Genomic DNA, 21,428 nt, shown 5'->3' on the forward strand with positions numbered 1-21,428 from the left:
TATGCTTCTGAAAAACAGGGATATTAAATATTCTTGTTGTTGCTAAGGCCAGAAGAATCTTCTCCAGACAGCTGAGTGTCTGCTCTCTGGAAAGAGTTTGCACAGAGAGACTCTTACCACTGAACAGGTTTCTCCTGTCTCTGTTCATCTATTTCCTCATATGTAAATTAGGGATAATAAAAGTTAACTATCTCAGAGGGTGATAAAGTTTCATATCATGGCACTGGGCACATCATGAATATTTAACAAATATTTAACAAATATTTAGCAAATATTTGTTAAATGTCCTAACAAAATTGGGACATTCATAAAATGAGTATCATAATTTTAAAGTCATACATTGGAAAAGATTATTGTTATTTGGTAGCTATAATATTGTGGTTGTTACTTATGTTTAGTTTTTGGATAAAGAGGCCTGTAATCCCAACACTTTGGGAGGCCGAGGTGGGCAGATTACTTGAGGTCAAGAGTTCGAGAGTAGCCTGGGCAACATTTTTACTAAACCCCGTTTCTATTAAAAATACAAAAAAATTAGCTAGACATGCTGGCACATGCCTGTAATCTAGCTACTCAGGAGGCTGAGGCAGGAGAATCTGTTGAACCCGGGAGGCAGAGGTGGCAGTGAGCCGAGATTGTGCCAATGTACTCCAGCCTGGGTGACAGAGTGAGACTCTGTCTCAAAAAAAAAAAAAAAGAGCTTCCAAAGTATGTGCTATGGGAATAAGACCTGTTAAGTGCTATAAGAAAGAAGAGGAAGAGAAAAAGGATAACTTTCGTGGGAAAATATATTATGAGCTTCGTGAAGCTCTCTATTTAAGCCAGAAAAAAGTCAAGTAGTGAAATTAATTGTGCTTAGCTAAGCACTTACCAAACCTACTTGTCCATCACTGCTTTTAAGTTGCTGAAGGAACTTTTGTTGTGTAGAATCTGCTTGGGAAACACTAAGAATTTCCTTTATCGATACTAAAGTTTTCTAGACGTTTGCCTATTGGCATCTTTATGTTTGCTTTAAGACATTAGTCCAGCCATGACTACCTTTATCTTAACCATTTCTGTTCCCTCTGAGTCACTAAATCTTTAGTGTAATCAAAGCACTTTAATGCTGGCCTCCTTTAAAGAAGTTGGCCTGCTTTCCAAATGAGGATGGATGAGACCAAGGGGGAACTTGGAATTTAAATATGACCTTAGTGTAAACATGTATTTATAACATCAGGAAAAACAGCAACAAAGTCTTTTTCAAGGGGTTGTGGCACTTGCATTACATGACTGTTGAACAACAAATTGCCTTTTATATTGAGTTGATGAGTGGTAGCCATGTTTAATATATGAGTTGATGAGTGGCAGCCATGCTGTAACTAGAATCCTGCACAGATTCTGAAGTCAGTCTCCCCTGTAGAATTATTAAAATAATTTTCCTTACTCTTCTCATTGACTCATTCCTCGGTTGAAGAATTTATAGTGAGTCCCATGACCATAGTAACGTAACTTGTTATTAACACTCTGCCTACTAGATCACATTCATTGAGGCTGGGGGCAGTGGCTTAGACCTGTAATCCCAACACTTTTGGGAGGCCAAGGTGGGCGGATTACTTGAGGTCAGGAGTTTAAGACCAACCTGAGCAACATGGTGAAACCCTATCTCTACTAAAATAATTAACTGGGCATGGTGACAGGTGCCTGCAATCTCAGCTACTTGGGAGGCTAAGGCAGGAGAATCGCTTGAACTAGGGAGGCGGAGGTTGCAGTGAGCCGAGATCACGCTGGTGCACTCTAGCCTGGGCAACAGAACGAGACTGCATCTCAAAAAAAAAAAGGTAACGTTCATTGAGAGCTCAACGTTGTAAGATACATATCATCACCCTCATTTTACAGGTGAGAACATTGAACGCTAGAGAGGCTAACTTGCCCAAGGTCACATGGTTTGCAAAGAACAGAGTCAGGATTTGCTGCAGAGGCTGTGTCCTTAACTGTTCTGTATCACAAGGCACTTCTGTCTGTTCTGCATGTTTCATTAGCCTTGTTCTCTTCATTGTCTTAGGTGTTGCTCTCTCTCAAGCTGGCCTAATTTGGGACATTTCCAACTTCTTACCATTATATGTGCCATTTTTTTGTGCTTAAAATACATCCTTTTTTTCTTTTCAACCAGTCTTCTGAGAAACCTTCCGTAGTTTACCATGCCCAACTCTTGATGTCTTTCTTTGGATCTTGGCTCATTTCCACAGTGCTTAGATAGTCATTATTCTTTGAAAGGAATTTAGGTGTCTTTTTTTTTTTTTTGAGATGGAGTCTCCCTTTGTTGCCCACGCTGGAGTGCAGTGGTGCAATCTTGACTCACTGTAACCTCTGCCTCCCAAGTTCAAGCGATTCTCCTGCCTTAGTCTCCTGAGTAGCTGGGATTACAGGTGCCTGCCACTATGCCCGGCTAATTTTTTTGTATTTTTAGTAGAGATGAGGTGCTGGGATTACAGGCGTCCTTTTTATATGTTAACTCAATATAGAGAATTTCTATCTTATTAATTTTACTAAAGTAGGTGATTATTTCATGAAACCAATTCTTGAATTTAAGGACATTTCAGCTTAGGATACTTTCCAGTCTTCCCTTTTCTTTGAACCTACTGAACATAGCTTCTTCACGTCATACTGAATAACTAACTCTGCATCTTGTTATATGAAGATGATTGAGACCTGCTGGCATGAGTACGTTCATAAAACTTCATCCTCTGCTTCACTTGTTATTGCTTATCCAACCTTTCTGGTCTCAGTAGAGAAGGTGTTATTTCTCCTTTCTAAAGCTAATCCTTTTCGTTTTCTGTAGAATCTTGCCTGCATAGTCATTTTCCTCCTACTCTGGTTATCATTTATCTTTTCCTCTCTAAGAACGTCTATTTTTCCTGTCTTCAGAATGGAAAAAGTCCCCCCACTCCCCACCATCCTTAAAAACCCGTAAACAAAGTCACTCTGTTGACCTTTCACATTGCCATTCAATTTCTCTCCTATCTTCTGTTCAGCTTCCGTAGAAAATTACATAAACTCACTATTCCCACTTTTTCTTTACCCGCAATTCTGTTGAAACTGCTGTAGAAGATCACTTGTAATCTCTGTTAAATCAAATAGCCTACTCTGAGCCCTCATGTTCTTCTACTGATGTTGAGAGGGGTAATGTGGTATAGTAGAAGCACAGACTGTTGGAGCCATACCTACTTACATTCTGTTTCTGTCACTTTCTGTCCATTTAACCTTGGGCAGCTTTCTTGTATCTTGCTGCCCCAGTTTGCTTAGCACATGTTCTCAGCATTTAACTGTTTCTTGTTGTATCCCCGAAATGATCTTTTCTCAGCTCTCATCTCTCCCTGTAGTAAATCCTTATTTCCTTATAACAGAGGCAGCTGTTCAGGAGAATGAAACCAAAGATTGAGTGCTGAGAGGAAATGTTTTACTATCAAAGAGAGAACCCAGTACAGTAGAGAGTGGAGGCTCTGGGAGATGAGGTTTGAAGGAGGAAAAAATGGGATAGGTCTTCTAAAGTGAAAAGACAGTTGAGCACCTCAGTTCCATATTAGGAAGGTAGAGTGTCTGGATGTTGCTGATTGGTGGTGCTGTTTGGGCTTGCTGTTACGTAAGCTTTAGGCCAGGTGGTGGTGATCTGTGTCAAGGGTTCTGCCTCAAGTTGTGACTTCTAACTGCCTCTGCTACATACATGAGTTCCTAAATTGGGATTTTGGTGCCCAGATAACCCACCACTGTTAGTAGGCAAGGTAGGTAGGTCTAGGTTTGAGTTCGTCATAACCCATGGAAATTTTGACTTTTGCCCTGCTTTCATTCTCTATCCAATGAGTGTGCCATCGGAGATGGACACACTGGGCAAAGAGAGGTCCCATTAATTCTTTCAAAATATAGTTTGTGACTATAGCACCTCCTCTTTCCGCTTCTTACTAACCTAGACTTTATCACCTCGTGCCTAGATTATCATAAGAATCTTACTTGTTCTCCTTGATTCTAATCTCTTCTGCCCACTTTATCTACACTGAATATTTCTGCCTGATTAATTTTCCAAAAATATTATATCACTCATGATTTTTACTCTACTAGTGAATAAAAGTAATGTTTTCAGGTGACATTAAAATTCCAGCAAATCAAATCTTGCTGACAAACCTTGACTTCAACTACACCATAATTTAACACCTCTGTAAGCAGAAGCTGACCTTGCAGTTAGTCTCTCTGGAATTCCACTCTTCCATAAGACAAGCGACACTTGCTCCTGTTGATATTTCTGTGTACCTGTGCCCTGTTCCTGGAGGGTTAAGATCACGACCTTTATTCTTTTTGGATTTGTTTTTTCACCTCCACTCTCTTTTCTCTCTACCAAGCTAAACTCCTTTGAGGTGCTCAAGAAACAGATGCTCTTTAGTGTTTCATAACCCACAGGAAAATTTTTCTCTGAATACATCAGGTCTGTTGGATAACAAATTCATTTAACTGAATTGGAGCTGCTTTTGCCATAATCTCCTTTTAAGTGTGTTACGCTTGTTCTTCCCAACTAAATAATTGACTGGGTTGTATAGTTTTTCAATTATTAATCTAGTAAAACCTTATTATTTTCGATTTAATGAATTAAAGTTTGTGAAAATCGTTCTGGATCAAACTGACGTCATGTAAGTTTGGATCTCTCTCTTTTTTTTTTTTTTGAATGAGTTTAAGGTGTTAGTAATTAAGACTCCATTTGTGTTTCTAAATATAATGACTATCCAGTAGACTTAAGGTAGCGTCATATAAGGAAGGGCACACTGAGAGAGGGACTGGGGATGGGGGAATGTCTACCCTTTAACATTTGTCCCATTCCACTGCAATCAAGCTTTCTAGAAATGTGTTGTTACAGTAGCTTCTTAAATGTTTTTAAATTGTCTTTTCAAGTGAATAGGGCATGGGAGTTTGTGACTCTTTCCTGTGTGAAAAACAATGTCAAAAGTTTAAGAATGCCAGGCATGGTTCACACATGTAATCCCACCACGTTGGGAGGCCAAGGCTGAAGGATCACTTGAGCCTAGGAGTTCAAGACCAGCCTAGGCAATATGACGAAACCCTATCTCTACAAAAATTACAAACAAACAAAAAAATTAGCCTGGTGTGGTGGCATGCGCCTATGGCCCCAGCTACTTGGGAGGGTGAGGTGGGAGGATCACTTGAGCCCAAGGAGGTCAAGGCTGCAGTGAGGTGTGATCATGCCACTGCACTCCAGCCTGCGTGACAGAGTGAGACCCTGTCTCAAAAAAAAAAAAAAAAAAAAAAAAAGTTTAAGAAAACCACTGTATTTAAATTGGGCTCTTTGAAAAGTAAATTCTACTATAAAACTTATTCTGTAGCATTATTTGTTAAATTCTGTATCTAACTGAAGAACACAAGCTTTTGGTATTTAGTATAAGTGAAAAATATAGCCAGATCAGACATCACGAACACTTCTTTGTCTCTTTTGCTAACGTGTCCACCAGAATCCTATGTTCCATTTAAAAAGTTTTTAGTGTTATTTTAAAAACTCAAATCACACAGAAATGTGAAATAGTCCCATTTTTAATACACGTGGTTTTGTGATATGTAGGTCTTCAACTTTCTTCTTCCTAACAATTTTTCATTCTTTTAAATTCTTTTAAATTTCTTTGTGAGAGAGTAAATTATACAAACAAAACACAGTGACTGTAGTAAAATAAATAGGTTAATTCACCCCACTGTATTTCAGTTTTTTCATCTGTACAAAATGGATATCATAATGGAAAGCACTTAGGACAGTGCTAGGCACATTACTCAATAAAAGATTGCTGTTACTGCTTGGAAGAGGAAATCATCAGCCTTTATAGATGATAACCAAAGACATGAGAGTAGACAGTGTCACCCAGAGATGAGGTGTGGAGTAAGAAGTAAAAAGAACTGATGACAGAACCCTGATGGGCAGAGGAAAAGGAGAAGGTTAGGTGCAGAGAGCAGGGAAGAAATCTAGTAGGATGTCTTGGGAGCTGGGTTAAAATTGTTTCAGGAAAAGAAAGTGGCTGCAGTTGACAGCTCCTGCAAGCAGGGGGATATCAAGTAAGATATTGACTGAAGTGTTATTAGATTAAACAACAATAGGATTGTTGATAGTCTTGGGGAGAGCAAATTCCATAGAGTGTTGGGGAGAGAAGGCACAGTGTGTCAAGGAGATACCAGTGAAGACAACAAATACAGCCAGATCCCCAGGTTTGGTAGCCCTATATGAACTGGCCTTTCTTCCTTTGGTTCTCTGTCCTCCTCTCCCCCCATCCCACCCCCACCCCCACCACACACATACTCTCCATCTCTCACAGACACCTTTGTGGAAATACACTCTAGCTCTTGCTTTTTCTTTCTGTCTCTTGCACTTATGCTCACTCTTGCTCTCTCCTCTCTACCCCACCTGAACTGCTTGACTACTTTGTGATCTCCCAGCAGGTCACACTGTCACATAGGCCTCCATGCTGAGTTCCTACACCTGTCTGTGCCATGGCTTAATTTGGTAACTTGTTTACTTCTTTTGTCTCCCTATTAGGCAATTCTTGGTGGGTGCTAGGGGCTGAGTCTTTATCAGGAGTGCCAGTACCTAGCACAGTCATCATGATGTGGTGATACATAAGAGAGGATGGAACAGTGACCAGAGGCATTTATTCTAGTTGGAGCTTGTAACAGACATTAGATACTGCAGGATAATGGAGAGATTGGTTTGATTTTTAGATGTGTTGAATTGGCCAGGCGCGGTAGCTCATGCCACCCAGCACTTTGGGAGGCCAAGGCGGCAGAGCATGAGATCAGGAAATTGAGACCATCCTGGTTAACATGGTGAAACCCTATCCCTACTAAAAATGCAAAAAATTAGCCAGGGATGGTGGCACTCACCTGTAGTCCCAGCTACTCAGGAGGCTGAGGCAGGAGAATCTCTTGAACCCAGGAGGCAGAGGTTGCCGTGAGCTGAGATTGCACCACTGCACTCCAGCCTGGGTGACAGAGTGAGACTCCATCTCAAAACAAACAAACAGACAAAAAATAGATGTGTTGAATTTGAGGTGACCGTAGCATATGCAGGTAGAAGTGTGCCCCCAGGGGCATTGGAGATTTGCTACTGAAAGTCAATGTGTATTAGAAATCCCTCCTTGCTCTGGGACTCAAGAGACTTTCCTTTTTCAACTTTTTCATCATCCCAGACAGAAACTGTAGTTTGTCCTGATAGTAGTAATGGATGAATGTGATTTAAACTGTTAGGCTCCTGTTTGCTTTCTACAGAATTGCGTTTGTCACTAGGAGAGGTTAGTTAGCCCCCTGGAAATAACTAAATGTCAATCTGTAGCATTCATTTTTTTAAGTCATTGGAGATTTTCTTCTTGAAGTCTAGATTTTGGAATTGTATGGATGCTTTTAAAAGATTTTGTTTCTAGAATCATTTTTAAAGCTATAATCAGCATTAAATGGCAGGGAATAACTTTTTAATGAAACTGATACAGTAAAAACCAGTTTTGTTACAGGTTAAGAGTAGTTTAAAAATTTTCCTAAAGTTTTATAAAAATTGTTATTGTAAAATGTACATAACATACAATTTAAAATTTACCATTGAACGGTTTCTAAGTATACGGTTCAGTAGCATTAAGTACATTCACTTACGTTCTGTGCAACCATCACCACCATTTCTAGACCTTTTCCATCATCCCAAACAGAAACTCTGTATGCATCAAACAAAAACTGCCCATTCCCCTTCTCTCCAGTTCTGGTATCTGCTATTCTACTTTCTCTTCCTATGAATTTGCCTAATCTAGGTCCATCATAGAAGTAGAATTATAACAATATTTGTTGTTTTGTCTCTGGTTTATTTCACAAGGCATCATGTTTTTGAAGTTCATTTATGTTGTAGCATGTATCAGAATTTTCTTCTTTTTTAAGGCTGAATTTGATGGGATGGCTGTATCACATTTTGTTTATTTCATTCACCGATAGACACTTGGGTTGCTTCCACCCAACCCATTATTCAAGCCATTGTGAAAATTGGTGTACAAGTATGTTTGAGTCCTTGCTTTCAATTATTTGGGGCAAATACCTAGCCTTTATTAAGTTTTATAAGCACATATCCTGAGAGGGTAGATATTCAGTAGCATTTTTCTTATGAAATGATAATTTCAACCAACACGTTAACACAGATTTTTGCAAGTTTTTAAGGAGATTTATTTTGTACAAGTTCTAAAGCAGTCTTGGACTGTGATACAAAGATATCTTCAAAAGCTGTGTTATAATTTTTTTCTGTAACTGAATCCCTTGGCGAAATAAAGATGCATAAACCACTTTATCCAGCTTGTACCTATTGGCTTTGTCTGAGGAAACCAGTTGCCTAATTTTTTCCCCTGCCTTATGTTTGTTACAGCCAGTATAGGGCTGTTTCCGGCTGCAGTGTTTAACACAGGAGCCACAGTATGTTGCTGGTTGTATGCTCAAATCATGATAAAATGTGCATGCTTTTGAAACTATAATGTGAGAACCTGTCTTAGAAGATAATTCGTAGGAAAAAGTTAAAGCATATTACCATCAAAGCCTTTAATGTCTTCTTTCTGTTTGACCCCCCCACTCCCCGCATAAATCCTTTCTTATCTGTCCTAGGCAATAAGATGTATTTTAAAAGAAAATTACTCCAGATTATCTTTACTGCCCGCTCAGTCAGCAGATTTTGTATCTCTGATGGAAGTAATCATTTTTTCATTGTACTAGTTTTGGTAAAATATAAAATATTAACATGTAGTGTATTTTATATATGTTCTTTCCATGAAATATTTTGTGATAATGCAGGGATAATATTTTCATATTTTTGTGGAGATGGGGTCTCCCTGTGTTGCTTAGATAGGTATTTTGAACTACTAGGCTCAAGCAGTCTTCCTGCCTCAGCCTCCCAAAGTGTTGGGATTACAGCCGTGAGCCACTGAGCCCAGCCTTAAGTAACTATTTTATTTACTACTTGTACCTTGTACATAAATGGTTAAATTTAATGTATTAAATTTGTATTTAATAAGATACCTATTCTGTTACTAAGCTTAGAATCCGTCTTTGGTTTTTTTCCTTTAAAATATGGGGAAATGTGGAAGAGAATTATTGCAAACATTATAATGTTAGACTAATTTTTTTTAGATAAGGATACAAATTGAGTTCTATTTCAATATATTTCCATAAAGGGAAAAACAAGCATTTCTTTAGGCATAGAATACAAGTATACAAGTCTTTTTTTCCTTTTTTTTTTTTTTTTTTTAGAGACAGCGTTTCACTGTGTTGGCCAGGCTTGTCTCAAACTCCTAACCTCGCGATCCACCTGCCTCGGCCTCCCAAAGTACAGGCATGAGTTACCACGTCCGGCCACATACAATTTTTAAATCTGAAATTTTGGATAGCAAAAAAATTCTAACAACTTTTGGTGCTTTGTGATCTGTACTAATTACATGTGAGAAGGTGTTTGCATAGCCAGAGCTTGTGGGTAAAGGTAGAAGGCCAGCAATTCTCAAAATGTGGCTCATGGACCATGGGAGATTCCTGAGACCCTATTGTGGGGTCCATAGGGTCAGACTGTTTTCATAATACTACTAACATTAATTGTCTTTTTCATTTTTGCACCTTTTTTCTCATGGTGGCAAAGCAGTGGGGGGTAAAACCTCTGGTGCACCGTCACCTGAATCAAGGCAGTAGTACCAGGCAGTACTGATAATCATGGTATTCTCCACCACTAGGCACATGCCATTTACACTTAGAATATTCTTGATGAAGCAGTAAAAATTTCTTCTGTTAAGTTTCAACCCTTGAGTACACTCATTAAAAATTTCCACAAAGCACTTCTACTGTATACCAAAGTACCATTGGTTAGCTTGAGAAAACCACTTATGCAGTCATTTGAGATGCTAACTGAACTAGATTTTTTAAAAAATCGGAATACCATTTTTACTTGAAAGAATGACTAATGGACATATTTGGGAGATAGTTTCTCAAAAACGAATAAAGTGAGCCTGTCACTTAAAGGGAAAAAAAGTGTTTTTATCAATGATAAAATTTGAGCTTTCAAGTTAAAATATAATTTTTGAAAATTTGTATTTACTACCATAAGCCCCAAGAATGATACTAACATATGATTTTTCAGATACTATATAATGAAAAGAGACAACATCTGGAAGAGTGGCATAACTCAGCAAATCAATACCTTCCAGATTACCAATGCATGTTACAAAATCATCCATGGGTAAAAGGTTCACACAAAGTTCAGAATAGTTCAGTGGATTTTAATGTACTATAGTAAAATCCAAAAAAATCCGCTGATGTAGTTTCAAATTCCACATTGCAGTAAACCTTTAAGAAATCACCACTTGTTGAATTTAATGTGGTATCAAAGAAGAATATTGATAGTTATCTGAAAAGACTATTAAGTATTCCTTTTCCAACTATCTATCTGTGTAAAGCTGGATTTTTTTCCCCATAGAGTTGAGTTCATGGAACATATGGCAGTAGATGGAATGCAGAAGCCAATATGAGAATCCAGCTATCTTCCATTTAAGCTAGACATTAAAGAGGTTTGCAAACATGAATGTCCCTTGTCTCAATTTTTGTTTGTTTGGGAAATATTTGCCCTTTAAAAAATGATATTTATGTTAACATGTAATGGTTTTATTATATATAAATTAACATTTTAACTTTTTCTTGGTTTTAATTTCTAATATAGTAAATATCACTAACCCACATGTACTAAAGCTCTTTGGGAGTCCTCAGTTTTAAGAGTGTAAATTGTTCTGCAACCACAAAGTTTAAGAAGTGCTGGTCTAAGGCAATGTCTCTGCAGTGTTAGAATAGTAGTTGCTTGGTTTTGGGGTGGACAAGAATGCTTTCATTGTATAGCTGGAAGGCTGTCACATAGAACACATCATAGAACAGTACTCTCTGTGTCTCAGTTTGGCATGATTTTTAGCAGGCTATGTGTTATAAGCACTTGCTGGTAAAGCAGCTAGAAATAGATGTTCAACTGTCAAGCAGTTACTAAAATCCAGCATGGTTCTGAAAATCTTAGGGTTTAGAGTTTAGTCTTATATATGAGAGACGTTTAGCTCTTTGTCTATTAAGGTAAAGGTTTGGAGGAATGTAGTTAAAGAATTAGTGGTCTTCGTAATGAATTTATAAAATATTTCAACTGAACAGCTGGCCTGTACTGATACATCACTTGACAGAGTCTTCAAGTCTGTTTTCAATACATTTGGCTAACCTAATTTTGGCATGTCTCAAACACATGTATTTAGTTTCTTTCTGTGTTTCAGTAAGAATTCCTTTATCTCAGAATAGAGTAGTTCCTGTCTTTCATGTCCATCCAGAGCCTCTGGGAACAGACACCTCAGTAAGAGGGCCTGAAAAATGACACTTTTCTGTTGTTGCTTTGGTAGAGTCTGAGATGTAGGATGGGGAGAGACTGTGAAATAAGATTGTTGGGCTTTGATTTCCTATTATTGGCCAGACTTGCACACCCTTTTTCCTTGGAATACCTTTTCTTCCCTGCCTACTCTATTTATCATAGTCTTACCCCAGAGCCCCAAACCCCAGCTCCTGTAGTAAAATCTATGTGTATTACTGAAGTGCTGCTGAAGGCTTTCATTCTTTGTGTGGGCAAAGAGCAGAACAGAGGATGATAAAAGAGGAGGCTTCTTCCTCCCTGTCATTACCAGCAGTGAAAACCTTTAGACATTTTTGAAACCGCTCTGTGCTCATTTTTGTGAGTCTGTAGAGTAGGTGAAAAGTGAGCCTACTTCAGGAGACCAAGGGCATAAACAAATATTGGATAAAGCAGACTAGCAGAGAGAAAATGAAGAGTTTGTAAGTTAGCCTTAGGGCTGGCCACAGTTTTTAAACAGACCCACAAGAATAATTTCCCATGGGTTGAATAAACCAACCAGAGTTGCTAGCCAAGGTAAGATGATGGCATATATGTCTGCTGGTATGATGTAAGATTTATATTAAGCCATTTTTAAATCTGTAAATATTGGGTGATTAAAAGAGGAAAATATCAGTTTCAGTCACCTGGAAACAGGATCATCTTTGGCAATGCCAATTTACCTGTATTATATCAGTGATGAGCAAAATGAAAGATGGAAAGGGTATTTTTGGTAATATTTCTGTTTTTTGAAAACAAAACACAATTAAAAATACAGGCTTTTTTTTTTTTCTTTTTCTTTTTTTTTTGAGACAGGATCTTGCTCTATCACCCAGGCTGAATGAAGTGCAGTGGCACGATCATAGCTTACTGCAACCTCAAACTTGTGGGCTCAGGGGATCTTCCTACCTCAGCCTCCCAAGTAGCTGGAACTATAGCAGTGCCCCACCGTTTCTGGCTGGTTTTTTTCTTTTTCTTTTTTAATAGAGTTGGCATCTCATTTTGTTGTCCAGGCTGGTCTTGAACTCCTTGGCTCAAGCAATCCTGCCACCTCAGCCTCCCAGAGTGCCAAGATTACAGGCATGAGCCACCATGCCAGGAATACAGGTGTGAGCCACCACACCCAGCCAAAACCTAGACCCTTGAAAAATAAAAATTAATTGGGCCTTCAAGTTTATCTGGGCCCAAAGAGGATTTTATGGATACTAGAAAGATATGAAGGATTGCCCAGGGAGGATTACATAGCTAGTTACTGTATAATTACAGATAGAAACTTCAGTTTGTCATTCAGTTGTGGGCAGATACTGAAGTCAATTTGGGAGACTCTGGAATTAGGCCACCTAAGATCAGAAGTCCATCTGGCTTTTGATCTTAAAAAACGGTAATAATCACAGAGATTAACAGTTCTCCAAACCCCAAAATGAAAACACAGAGTTTTTCTCTAATTCATTTGGCATGGCCAAATTGATATGAGGCTATTTATAATCTTTATTTATCCTATTTAGTGTGAATATTCATGTTTCACTACAGAAACATTAGTATTTGATTACCAGTTACTGCTCCAGACTGCAATGGGGGTGTTTTCTTTGTAAAACTCCCAAAAATTCTGAATCATATTTGTTCTCGAGGCATTATTTGTGGATAAGGGCTTATAGACATGTAGTACTTACCTTGTAGAATGATGTGAGAATTAAATGCTCAGTAAAATGTTAGGTATTGTTGCTATTACCACTAACATAAGTCTAGAACCCCAGTTTTGAAATGTAACATGAGTATCTTTCTATAGCGATGCATGTCAGTGCAGTCCACTAGAACTTTTCGCGATGACAAATGTCTTTATCTGGCCATCCAATACAGTAGCCACTAGCTATAGAACACTTGAAATGCAATCAGTGCAACTTAAGAAATTTTAATTTAAATATAAATAGCTACATATGGCTAGTGGCTGCTGTATTGAACAGCACAGTTCTGTATAATTCGAGTTCATGTTCCATTCAAACTTTAGTTTTGCTGTCTTTTTAGTCACTACTGATTAAGAATACAATGTGGACTCAGCAGATTATTTATTAGCTAAGACAGCTATTAATAGTAACAGAGCAAGAACTTCATTTTTTGTTGTTGTTGTTTTATTTGTTTTGAGATGAAGTTTTGCTCTGGTGCCCACGCTGGAGTGCAGTGGTACGATCTCGGCTCACTGCAACCTCTGCCTCCTGAGTTCAAGTGATTCTTCCATCTCAGCCTCCCGAGTAGCTGCGACTACAGGCATGCACCACCATGCCTGGATAATTTTTTTTTTATTTTTGTAGAAACAGGGTGTCACCATGTTGGCCAGACTGGTCTTGAACTCCTGACTCAAGTAATCCACCTGCCTTGGTCTCCCAAAGTGCTGGGATTATAGGTGTGAACCACTGTGCCCAGCCGCAAGAACTTGTTTCTAAGTACATCCTAGACTTAGCATCAGCTAATATTTCCTTCTGTCTCCAGGGCTTTTTAAAGACTTAGTGGTAAAGGGTACACATTTCTCCTTGAACTTAACTGAGGCAACCTGTAATGACCTCAACTTAGGTAATTAATAAAATATAATGCCTCTATGCCAAGAAGTCCCTAACCTTAGAGAATTCAAGTGTCAGAAATTTCCCTGGTAAATGGGGAAAAAGAAAACTTCATTATGAAGTTGTTGCTGGATATCAAATGTTTCTGCTAACATGTTCACATTTGTTAAACAGATGTTGTTTTCCAAAAGTGATGTCTGTATACATCTAAAATGTAATATGATGTGCAGTATCGATGTTTTTGTCATTCCCCTAGACTAGATAGGAGTAGTTAGGGTACATCTGCTAAAGTGCAAGATGCATTTTTTTCTAATGTCATTTCACAAGAGATTGAATTCACCAGTGTGATGTGTATATTATCTTTACCTGTGGGATTCCATGGTTTTGCCTTTGATAAAAGGTTATTAGCAGTGTCCGTATCTTCATTAAATATTAAATTGACTAAAAAAGGAGGTGTGGAGACGGATGCCGTGGCTCACACTTAAAATCTTAGCACTTTGGGAGGACAAGGCTGGAGGATCACTTGAAGCTAGGAGTTTGACACTAGTCTGGGCTACATAGCAAGCTCCTTGTCTCTACAGAATTTAAAACTAAAAAAATTAGCCAGGCATGGTGATTTACACCTGTAGTCCCAGCTACTAGGGAGGCTAAGGTGGGAGGTTTGCTTAAGCCTCTGAGTTCAAGGCTGCAGTGAGCTGTGATTGTGCCACTGTGCTCTGTGCTCTAGCCTGGGATGCAGAACGAGACTGTCTCTTTGAAAAAAAAAAAAAAAAAAAACACAGAGGCAGGCCAGATGCAGTGGCTCACGCCTATAATCTCAGCACTTTGGGAGGCCAAGGTGGGTGGATCATGAGGTCATGAGATCGAGAACATCCCGGCTGACATGGTGAAACCCCGTCTCTACTAAAATACAAAAATTAGCTGGGTGTGGTAGCGCATGCCTGTAATCCCAGCTACTCCGGAGGCTGAGGCAGGAGAATTCCTTGAACCAGGGAGGTGGAAGTTTCTGTGAGCCGAAAATGAAACGAAACAGAGCTAGACTTTGTTTCAAAAAACAAGAGAGAGAGAGAGAGAGAGGGAGAGGGGCAGACAGGCATGGGCAAAGGCCTCCATTTATTTCTACTGAGGTGTTAGAAACAACAATCTAACTTCCTAATTAGAAAGTTAAATAAGATGAAAGCATGTAAAACATTGAAATATTGCTGTTGTTAAGGACTTAAAATGATAATGTTGAGACAATGAGTGGTTAAAAGTTGTGCTCATTGAACCTGGAAGTTTTCTATTTCTTCTTTTTTTAAACTTATTTATTTTGAGACGGAGTCTTGCTCTGTCACCCAGGCTGGAGTGCAGTGGTGTGATCTTGGCTCACTGCAGTCTTTGCCTCCCAGGTTCAAGCAATTCTCCTGCCTCAGCTTCCTGAGTAGCTGGGATACAGGCACATGCCATCACACTTGGCTAATTTTTGTATTTTTCAGTAGAGATGGGGGTTTCACCATATTGGTCAGGCTGGTCTCGAACTCCTGACCTTGTGATCTGCCTGCTTGGCCTCCCAAAGTGTTGGGATTACAGGTGTGAGCCACCACGTCTGGCTCCTATTCTTTATTTTAAAATAGAGTGCTTTCTGTATTTGTGAAGTTTTCACATCTTAATTTTGCAGTAAAAGGCCAGTAAGAGAAGGCAGGAGGAAAGAGTAGCTCCTGGGTGCGTGGTTGAGTTTTAAAAAAAAACAAGTTTTAAGAGGACATGTTTGCTTCCTGTTTTGTAATGTGTATACATTCTGTACACATGATTTGTATGGAAGGATACACATACCAAATTGTAAACAACGTCTCCTCCTAGGGAGTGGAAGTGCAAAGAGGAGGAAGGGGGAGGCACTGTTCTTTGCTTTATATACTTGCCAATTTTTGAGTTTTCACAGTGAACATAAATTTTTATAATTTTTTAAAAAAATTGATAGTTCTAAAAATGCAAATTGGCTATAATTTATTTAAATCCATTTTCTGTATTTTATAATGTCTTTTTGTTAAAAGGCTTTTTGCAAAACTTTTATAAGGCCAGGCACGTAGTGACTCATGCCTGTAATCCTAGCACTTTGAGAGGCTAAGGTGGGTGGATTGCTTGAGCCCAAGAGTTCAAGACCAGCCTGAGCAACATGGTGAAACCCTGTCTCTACAAAAAATACAACAATTAGCTGGGTGTGGTGGCACACACCTGCAGTCCTAGCTGCTCGGGAGGCTGAGGTGGGAGGATTGCTTTTGAGTCCAGGAGGCAGAGGTTTCACTGAGCCAAGATTATGCCACTGCACTCCAGCTTAGGCAACAGGTGAAACCCTGTCTCCAAAAAGAAACTTTAACAACAAAAGCTTTTATAATGATAGTTTGAATTGAAAATAGTATATGAAATTTCAAATAATGTCATAAAATAAGCTATAACTTCTGATTATGTGATATTTGGTACAGTTTGCAAAATTGTTAGAACTTTTTAAGATCTTAGTATGAATTATAAAATACCATGTACAATATTAGGGGTGAACTTTAACCAAATTTTCTTGTATAGGTTTATATGAAAGCTAAAACAAAACTTCAGTTAGGGGAACCAGTAAACATCTGAACACTTTTCTGAAATCAGGCATTTAGTTCTGCATTGGGGGACATGCTTATTGCCGGGATATGGAAGTCAGAACTGGCAACCTTAATCACACTCTGATATTTTGTACATGGTCAAGTCTTCAGCTAGAAAAACAGACTATGAAGAAAGTCATTGACTACAGCCACTCAGAGACTACAGCACAGCACAGAAGATCTATCAGGGAGGAGGAGTTGGTTTTTGTAAATTTAATCCAGTCCAGACATGATGGCTCACGCCTGTAATCCCAGCGCTTTGGGAGGCCGAGGCAGGCAGATCACCTGAGGTCAGGAGTTCAAGACCATCTTGGCCAACATGATGAAACCCTATCTCTACTAAAAAATACAAAAAATTAGCTGGGCGTAGTGGCGAGCACCTGTAGTCCCAGCTATTCAGGAGGCTAAAGCAGGAGAATCGCTTGAACCCAGGAGGTGGAGGTTGCAGTGAGCCGAAATTGTGCCATTGCACTCTAGCCTGGGCAACAAGAGTGAAACTCCGTCTCAAAAATGAATGAATGAATAAATAAGGATCCAAAAGCATGCCATTGTAGACCACAGCAGTGTGTCATGAAAGTTTATTATATGTTTCGTTTTTTACGATTAAAGGAAATGTAATGTGCTCCCCTGTATGCATCGGTCTTTCTCTCCTCACTGGGATAATTTCCATTCAGCATCAGAAAAGGTTGAGCATCTCCCATTTTAAAAAAGAAAATGGGCCTGGGCACAGTGGCTCACACCTGTAATCCCAGCACTTTGGGAGGCCAAGGTGGATGGATCACGAGGTCAGGAGTTCAAGACCAGCCTGGCCAATATGATGAAACGCAATCTCTACTAAACATACAAAAATTAGCTGGCGTGTTGGCACATGCCTGTAATTTCAGCTACTCAGGAGGCTGAGGCAGAATTGCTTGAACCTGTGAGGTGGAGGTTGCAGTGATCTAAGGTCGCGCCACTGCACTCCAGCCTGGGCGACAGAGCGAGACTCTGTCTCAAAAAAAAAAAAAATGTTTTAAGACCTTCCTTATCTTTATATTTACCCTCCAGCTGCCATTCTCTTCCCTGCCCTTTTCAAAATACTGTCTCCATTTTCTCAGCTTTAACTTCTCACCTAGTTTCAGTCTGACTCCATCCTCACCACTTTACTCAGTGGCCACTCCAGTTGTCTCTCTTGACCTCTCAGCAGCATTCATGGTTGGCGATGTCTCCCTCCTAATGCAGTGTCAATTGAGTATTTAATGTGTTACGCTCTTTATATGAATTTATTTAATCCTTTAACAACTCTTTGAGGTGGATGTTGTCATTATCCCCATTTTACAGATGAAAAGCTGAAGCTTAGAGAGGCTAAGTAACTGGCTTAGCTACTAATAAGTTGTAGAGAGGAAGGGATTAAATTCAGTCCCCATTCAATTCTGCTGCCTTTCTGAAATAACCTGCTATCTTGGGTTTTCCTTCTCTGTCTTTACTTCATCTTGGTTTCTTTGCAGTTCCTTCTTCTACCTGATCTTTTAAATTTCAAGGTTTCTCAAGGCTTGATCCTAGGTCCTCTCTTCACTGCTGTGAGGCATTCACACACACCTGTGGCTTCAGTTACCATGTGGAAGGTGATGAGTTCTCAGTGTATATACATATTCAGCTCAGAACAGTTTCAATATCCAGCTGTCTCCTTAGTACATTCAAATCTTAGTTTAAAATGTTCCTCCTGTGTTACCTTTTTTTCCCCCTAAATGGTATAAACCCAGCTAAGCAGAATCCTAGGGATCACCGCTAATTCTTCCCTCTCTTGGTTCCCATGAACAATCAATCACCAGGTCCTATTTATTGTGTCCTGTATCTCTCTAATTCATCTTCCTCCCTAAAGAAAGCTTCCCTGTTCTTAGACTGGATCCCCTAATATGCATTCTCATAGTACCCTGTACTTCTCTTTCTCTCCATTGTAACATTCTTCATTACTATATTTATTCAGTTATGTTAATTTTTTTCTTTTCTTTAGAGTGAAATTGTTCATTTCTTTAGAAAAGACATTTAGGCAGAGACCAAGGCATTCTTATTTATTACTATATATCCCAGTGGCTAGCAGAGGGCCTGGCACGTAGGCAGTATTAAATACAAAGATTTGTTTTAGGAAAATCCCCGACAAATAAGAATGGGTAATGTGGAGGGTGAACTCATGGAGACAGACTTTAAAACAAGATTTCCAATAGTCAAGCCGTAGAAGGGAGCTAACACATTGGCAGTGGGATTGGGAGAAATAGGGCAGTTGGGGATGTGGAAGTAAGAGAAACAAAGGGCTGTCAAGAATGCAACAGATTTGTAGCTTTGGCAGCTGAGGGGATGGTAATACAATTCCTTCAGAGGATCAGGTATGACAGAGAGAATATTTGTGTTGGACCTGTTGACTTTGAAGAACCTCCTGTAAGCCATCTGCATGGTGATAACCAATAGGCAGTTAGAAAAATGGAAGCAAGGAATTCAGGAGATGCAGGCTTTACCTCGTCACTGAGTAAAACCAGTAAAATACTATTAGTGGTTCAAATGTAAATGGATAACAGTCGAATTATTGAGACTTTTTGCCATTGGCACAGATTTGGTCAAATATTTTGATAATTTTTTAACTGAGGGTGGATATTGTAAACATATACAGAGGTGGAATTTTTATATAGATGTCATTTTACATGCTGTAAGTAATAACTAATAATAGCTGTAAACTTATCAATTTATTCTTCATATTAAACTAGCAAATCTTAATTGTGTTATTTTGTTAATGCTAATTTATACCTATTTTCTTCTTAAAGATAAAAACAAAGCTTAGTGGGGTTTATAGAACTCCGTTAGACTGTAAGCTCCATTAGGACTCACTGCATGTGACTTAAATTTTTTTCCTCTTATTTCCCTAGGGCCTATTCCCTGGTGGATTCCAGTCAAGTGTCTACATTTCTGATTTCCATTCTTCTTATAGTCTATGGTAGTTTCAGGTAAGATGTCCTCAAATGGGGTTTATTTAGGTTGGTGGTGGAAGAAGAAAGCATTGCTCTGAAAGTGCTGGTACCAGAACTTATTGTGTGAAGAAAAACTGGACTTCGGCAGGAGCTGAGTTAGAATAGATAATTCTGTTATTTGTTCTTTAGTTAGCTGCTGTTAAGCACTTCCTGGTTTTGCTTATGACTTTAGCATATTAATGCTAACATAGAAAAACTAATTGCTTAAAATGCTAGTTCTGAAAATAATCACCTAAGCACTCTTTATTGAGACAGTTAAGGAGAGAGTCTTTGGCAATGATTCTAGATTCTTACAGGGAACAAAGAGTTTAAATGGAAGGACAATTTGAAATATGAAAAAAAAATACTACCAAATATCCATATAATAAAAGGACAAAGAGAAAACTTCATGTTTTGTTTTGTTTTTTTCTAACCAAAAGTCAAAGTATAGTCTCAAAGCTTTAGTAGGGTAACGAAAACCAGGGAAACCAAGGTAAAATTGTGCCCAGGATGCTAGTAAAGTTCTTTATCTTTGGCTGGACACAGTTGCATATGCCTATAATCCCAGCACTTTGGGAGGTTCAGACAGGAGGATTGCTTGAGCCCAGGAGTTCAAGACCAGCCTGGGCAACATAGCAAGACCCACATCGCTACAAAAAAGATTAAAAAATAAAAATTAGCCAGGCATGGTGGTAGTGCCTGTGTTCCTAGCTGCTCAGGAGGCTGAGGCAGAAAGAAGAAGGATCACTTTAAGCCCAGGAGATTGAGGATACAATGAGCTGTGATCATGTTGCTGCTCTCCAGCCTGGGCAACAGAGCCAAACTATGTCTCAAAAAAAAAAAAAAAAAAAACTTTATCTTGTCCTAAAATGCTTGTAAGTAAGTACATTATATCCTTGTGGAAATTTACATCACATTTTTCTTAATCCAAAGGCTTGACATCCAAGGTTGAGCCATACAAAATTGCTGATGATTAACTATTAATATTTTGGCCCACAGAAACAAGTTCATATGGTTCATCCTACTATTAATGGGGTTGTGTGTTGTAGCATTACCAGGTATTCTCTCTGATAACCTTGGAGATACTGAGACTAGATCATGCTGAGGTTCTCATCCCAGCAGGCAGCCATAGGAATAGGAAAAATCAAAAAACTAGATACACACTCCCTTTTTCCACTATTCTCAGTTGAGAGGAACTTTAATGGTTATATGATTCAAATAGTTCAGTGGCTGATAAACTTACCACAAAATGCTGCTTGAGGAATTACAAGTTGAGAACTTGAAAGGAAGTAATAGGGATAAGTGAAATACTGAACTATCCAGTATTATATCTGAATTGTAATGACTACTTTGTAAAATCACAGACTTGTGGTCTTTACCTTAATACTGAGTAGAACTAGTGAAATACTGTGGGTAATTTCAGTATAAAATGATAAAAGTTTTAATCACTGAGATGTCTGTTGAGAACTCTAGATTCATAACCACACTCAGGAACCATTAATCAAACCAGAGGAATGTAGAACCTTATCAGTGTGATCTTGGTATTTTTCATCTCTACCGTGTAGATCTTATTTTTTCCCCTTTGAATATACAATGCATTAACATTTCAAAAGACTTTGCAATTAAACACATAAAAAGCACCATCTTTAGACTCTTACAACCCTAAAACTACTTTCAGTAGTGCAGATTACCTTCCATTTGGCATATGTTTATATACTATATACAATTTCATGTTGAAATTATTTATATTCTGATTCTTTGCACCAAATATTTTATATAAATTTTCTTCATGCTGTTTTAGAAAATTTGACATTTCTTCGTGTTGCTCATCTTATTCTACTCTTGTTGGACA

The 21,428-nt window shown here is 38.7% G+C and overlaps 1 protein-coding gene across 2 annotated transcripts in view; it reads left to right on the forward strand.

Annotated features, from left to right (window-relative positions):
• The window catches only part of SPPL3 (signal peptide peptidase like 3), a 139,292-nt gene that overhangs the window by 74,987 nt on the left and 42,877 nt on the right, over positions 1 to 21,428 (forward strand). For both annotated transcript variants that reach the window (XM_012468945.2, XM_012468944.3), the window contains exon 2: positions 19,496 to 19,573. In XM_012468945.2, coding sequence (XP_012324368.1) covers positions 19,496 to 19,573 — 78 coding nt within the window. The remainder of the gene's footprint in view (positions 1 to 19,495; positions 19,574 to 21,428) is intronic.

This window comes from Aotus nancymaae, unplaced genomic scaffold, assembly GCF_030222135.1.
Source record: "Aotus nancymaae isolate 86718 unplaced genomic scaffold, 86718_ANA_hifiasm-v0.15.2.pri h1tg000021l, whole genome shotgun sequence".
Classification (NCBI taxonomy): Eukaryota; Metazoa; Chordata; class Mammalia; order Primates; family Aotidae; genus Aotus; species Aotus nancymaae.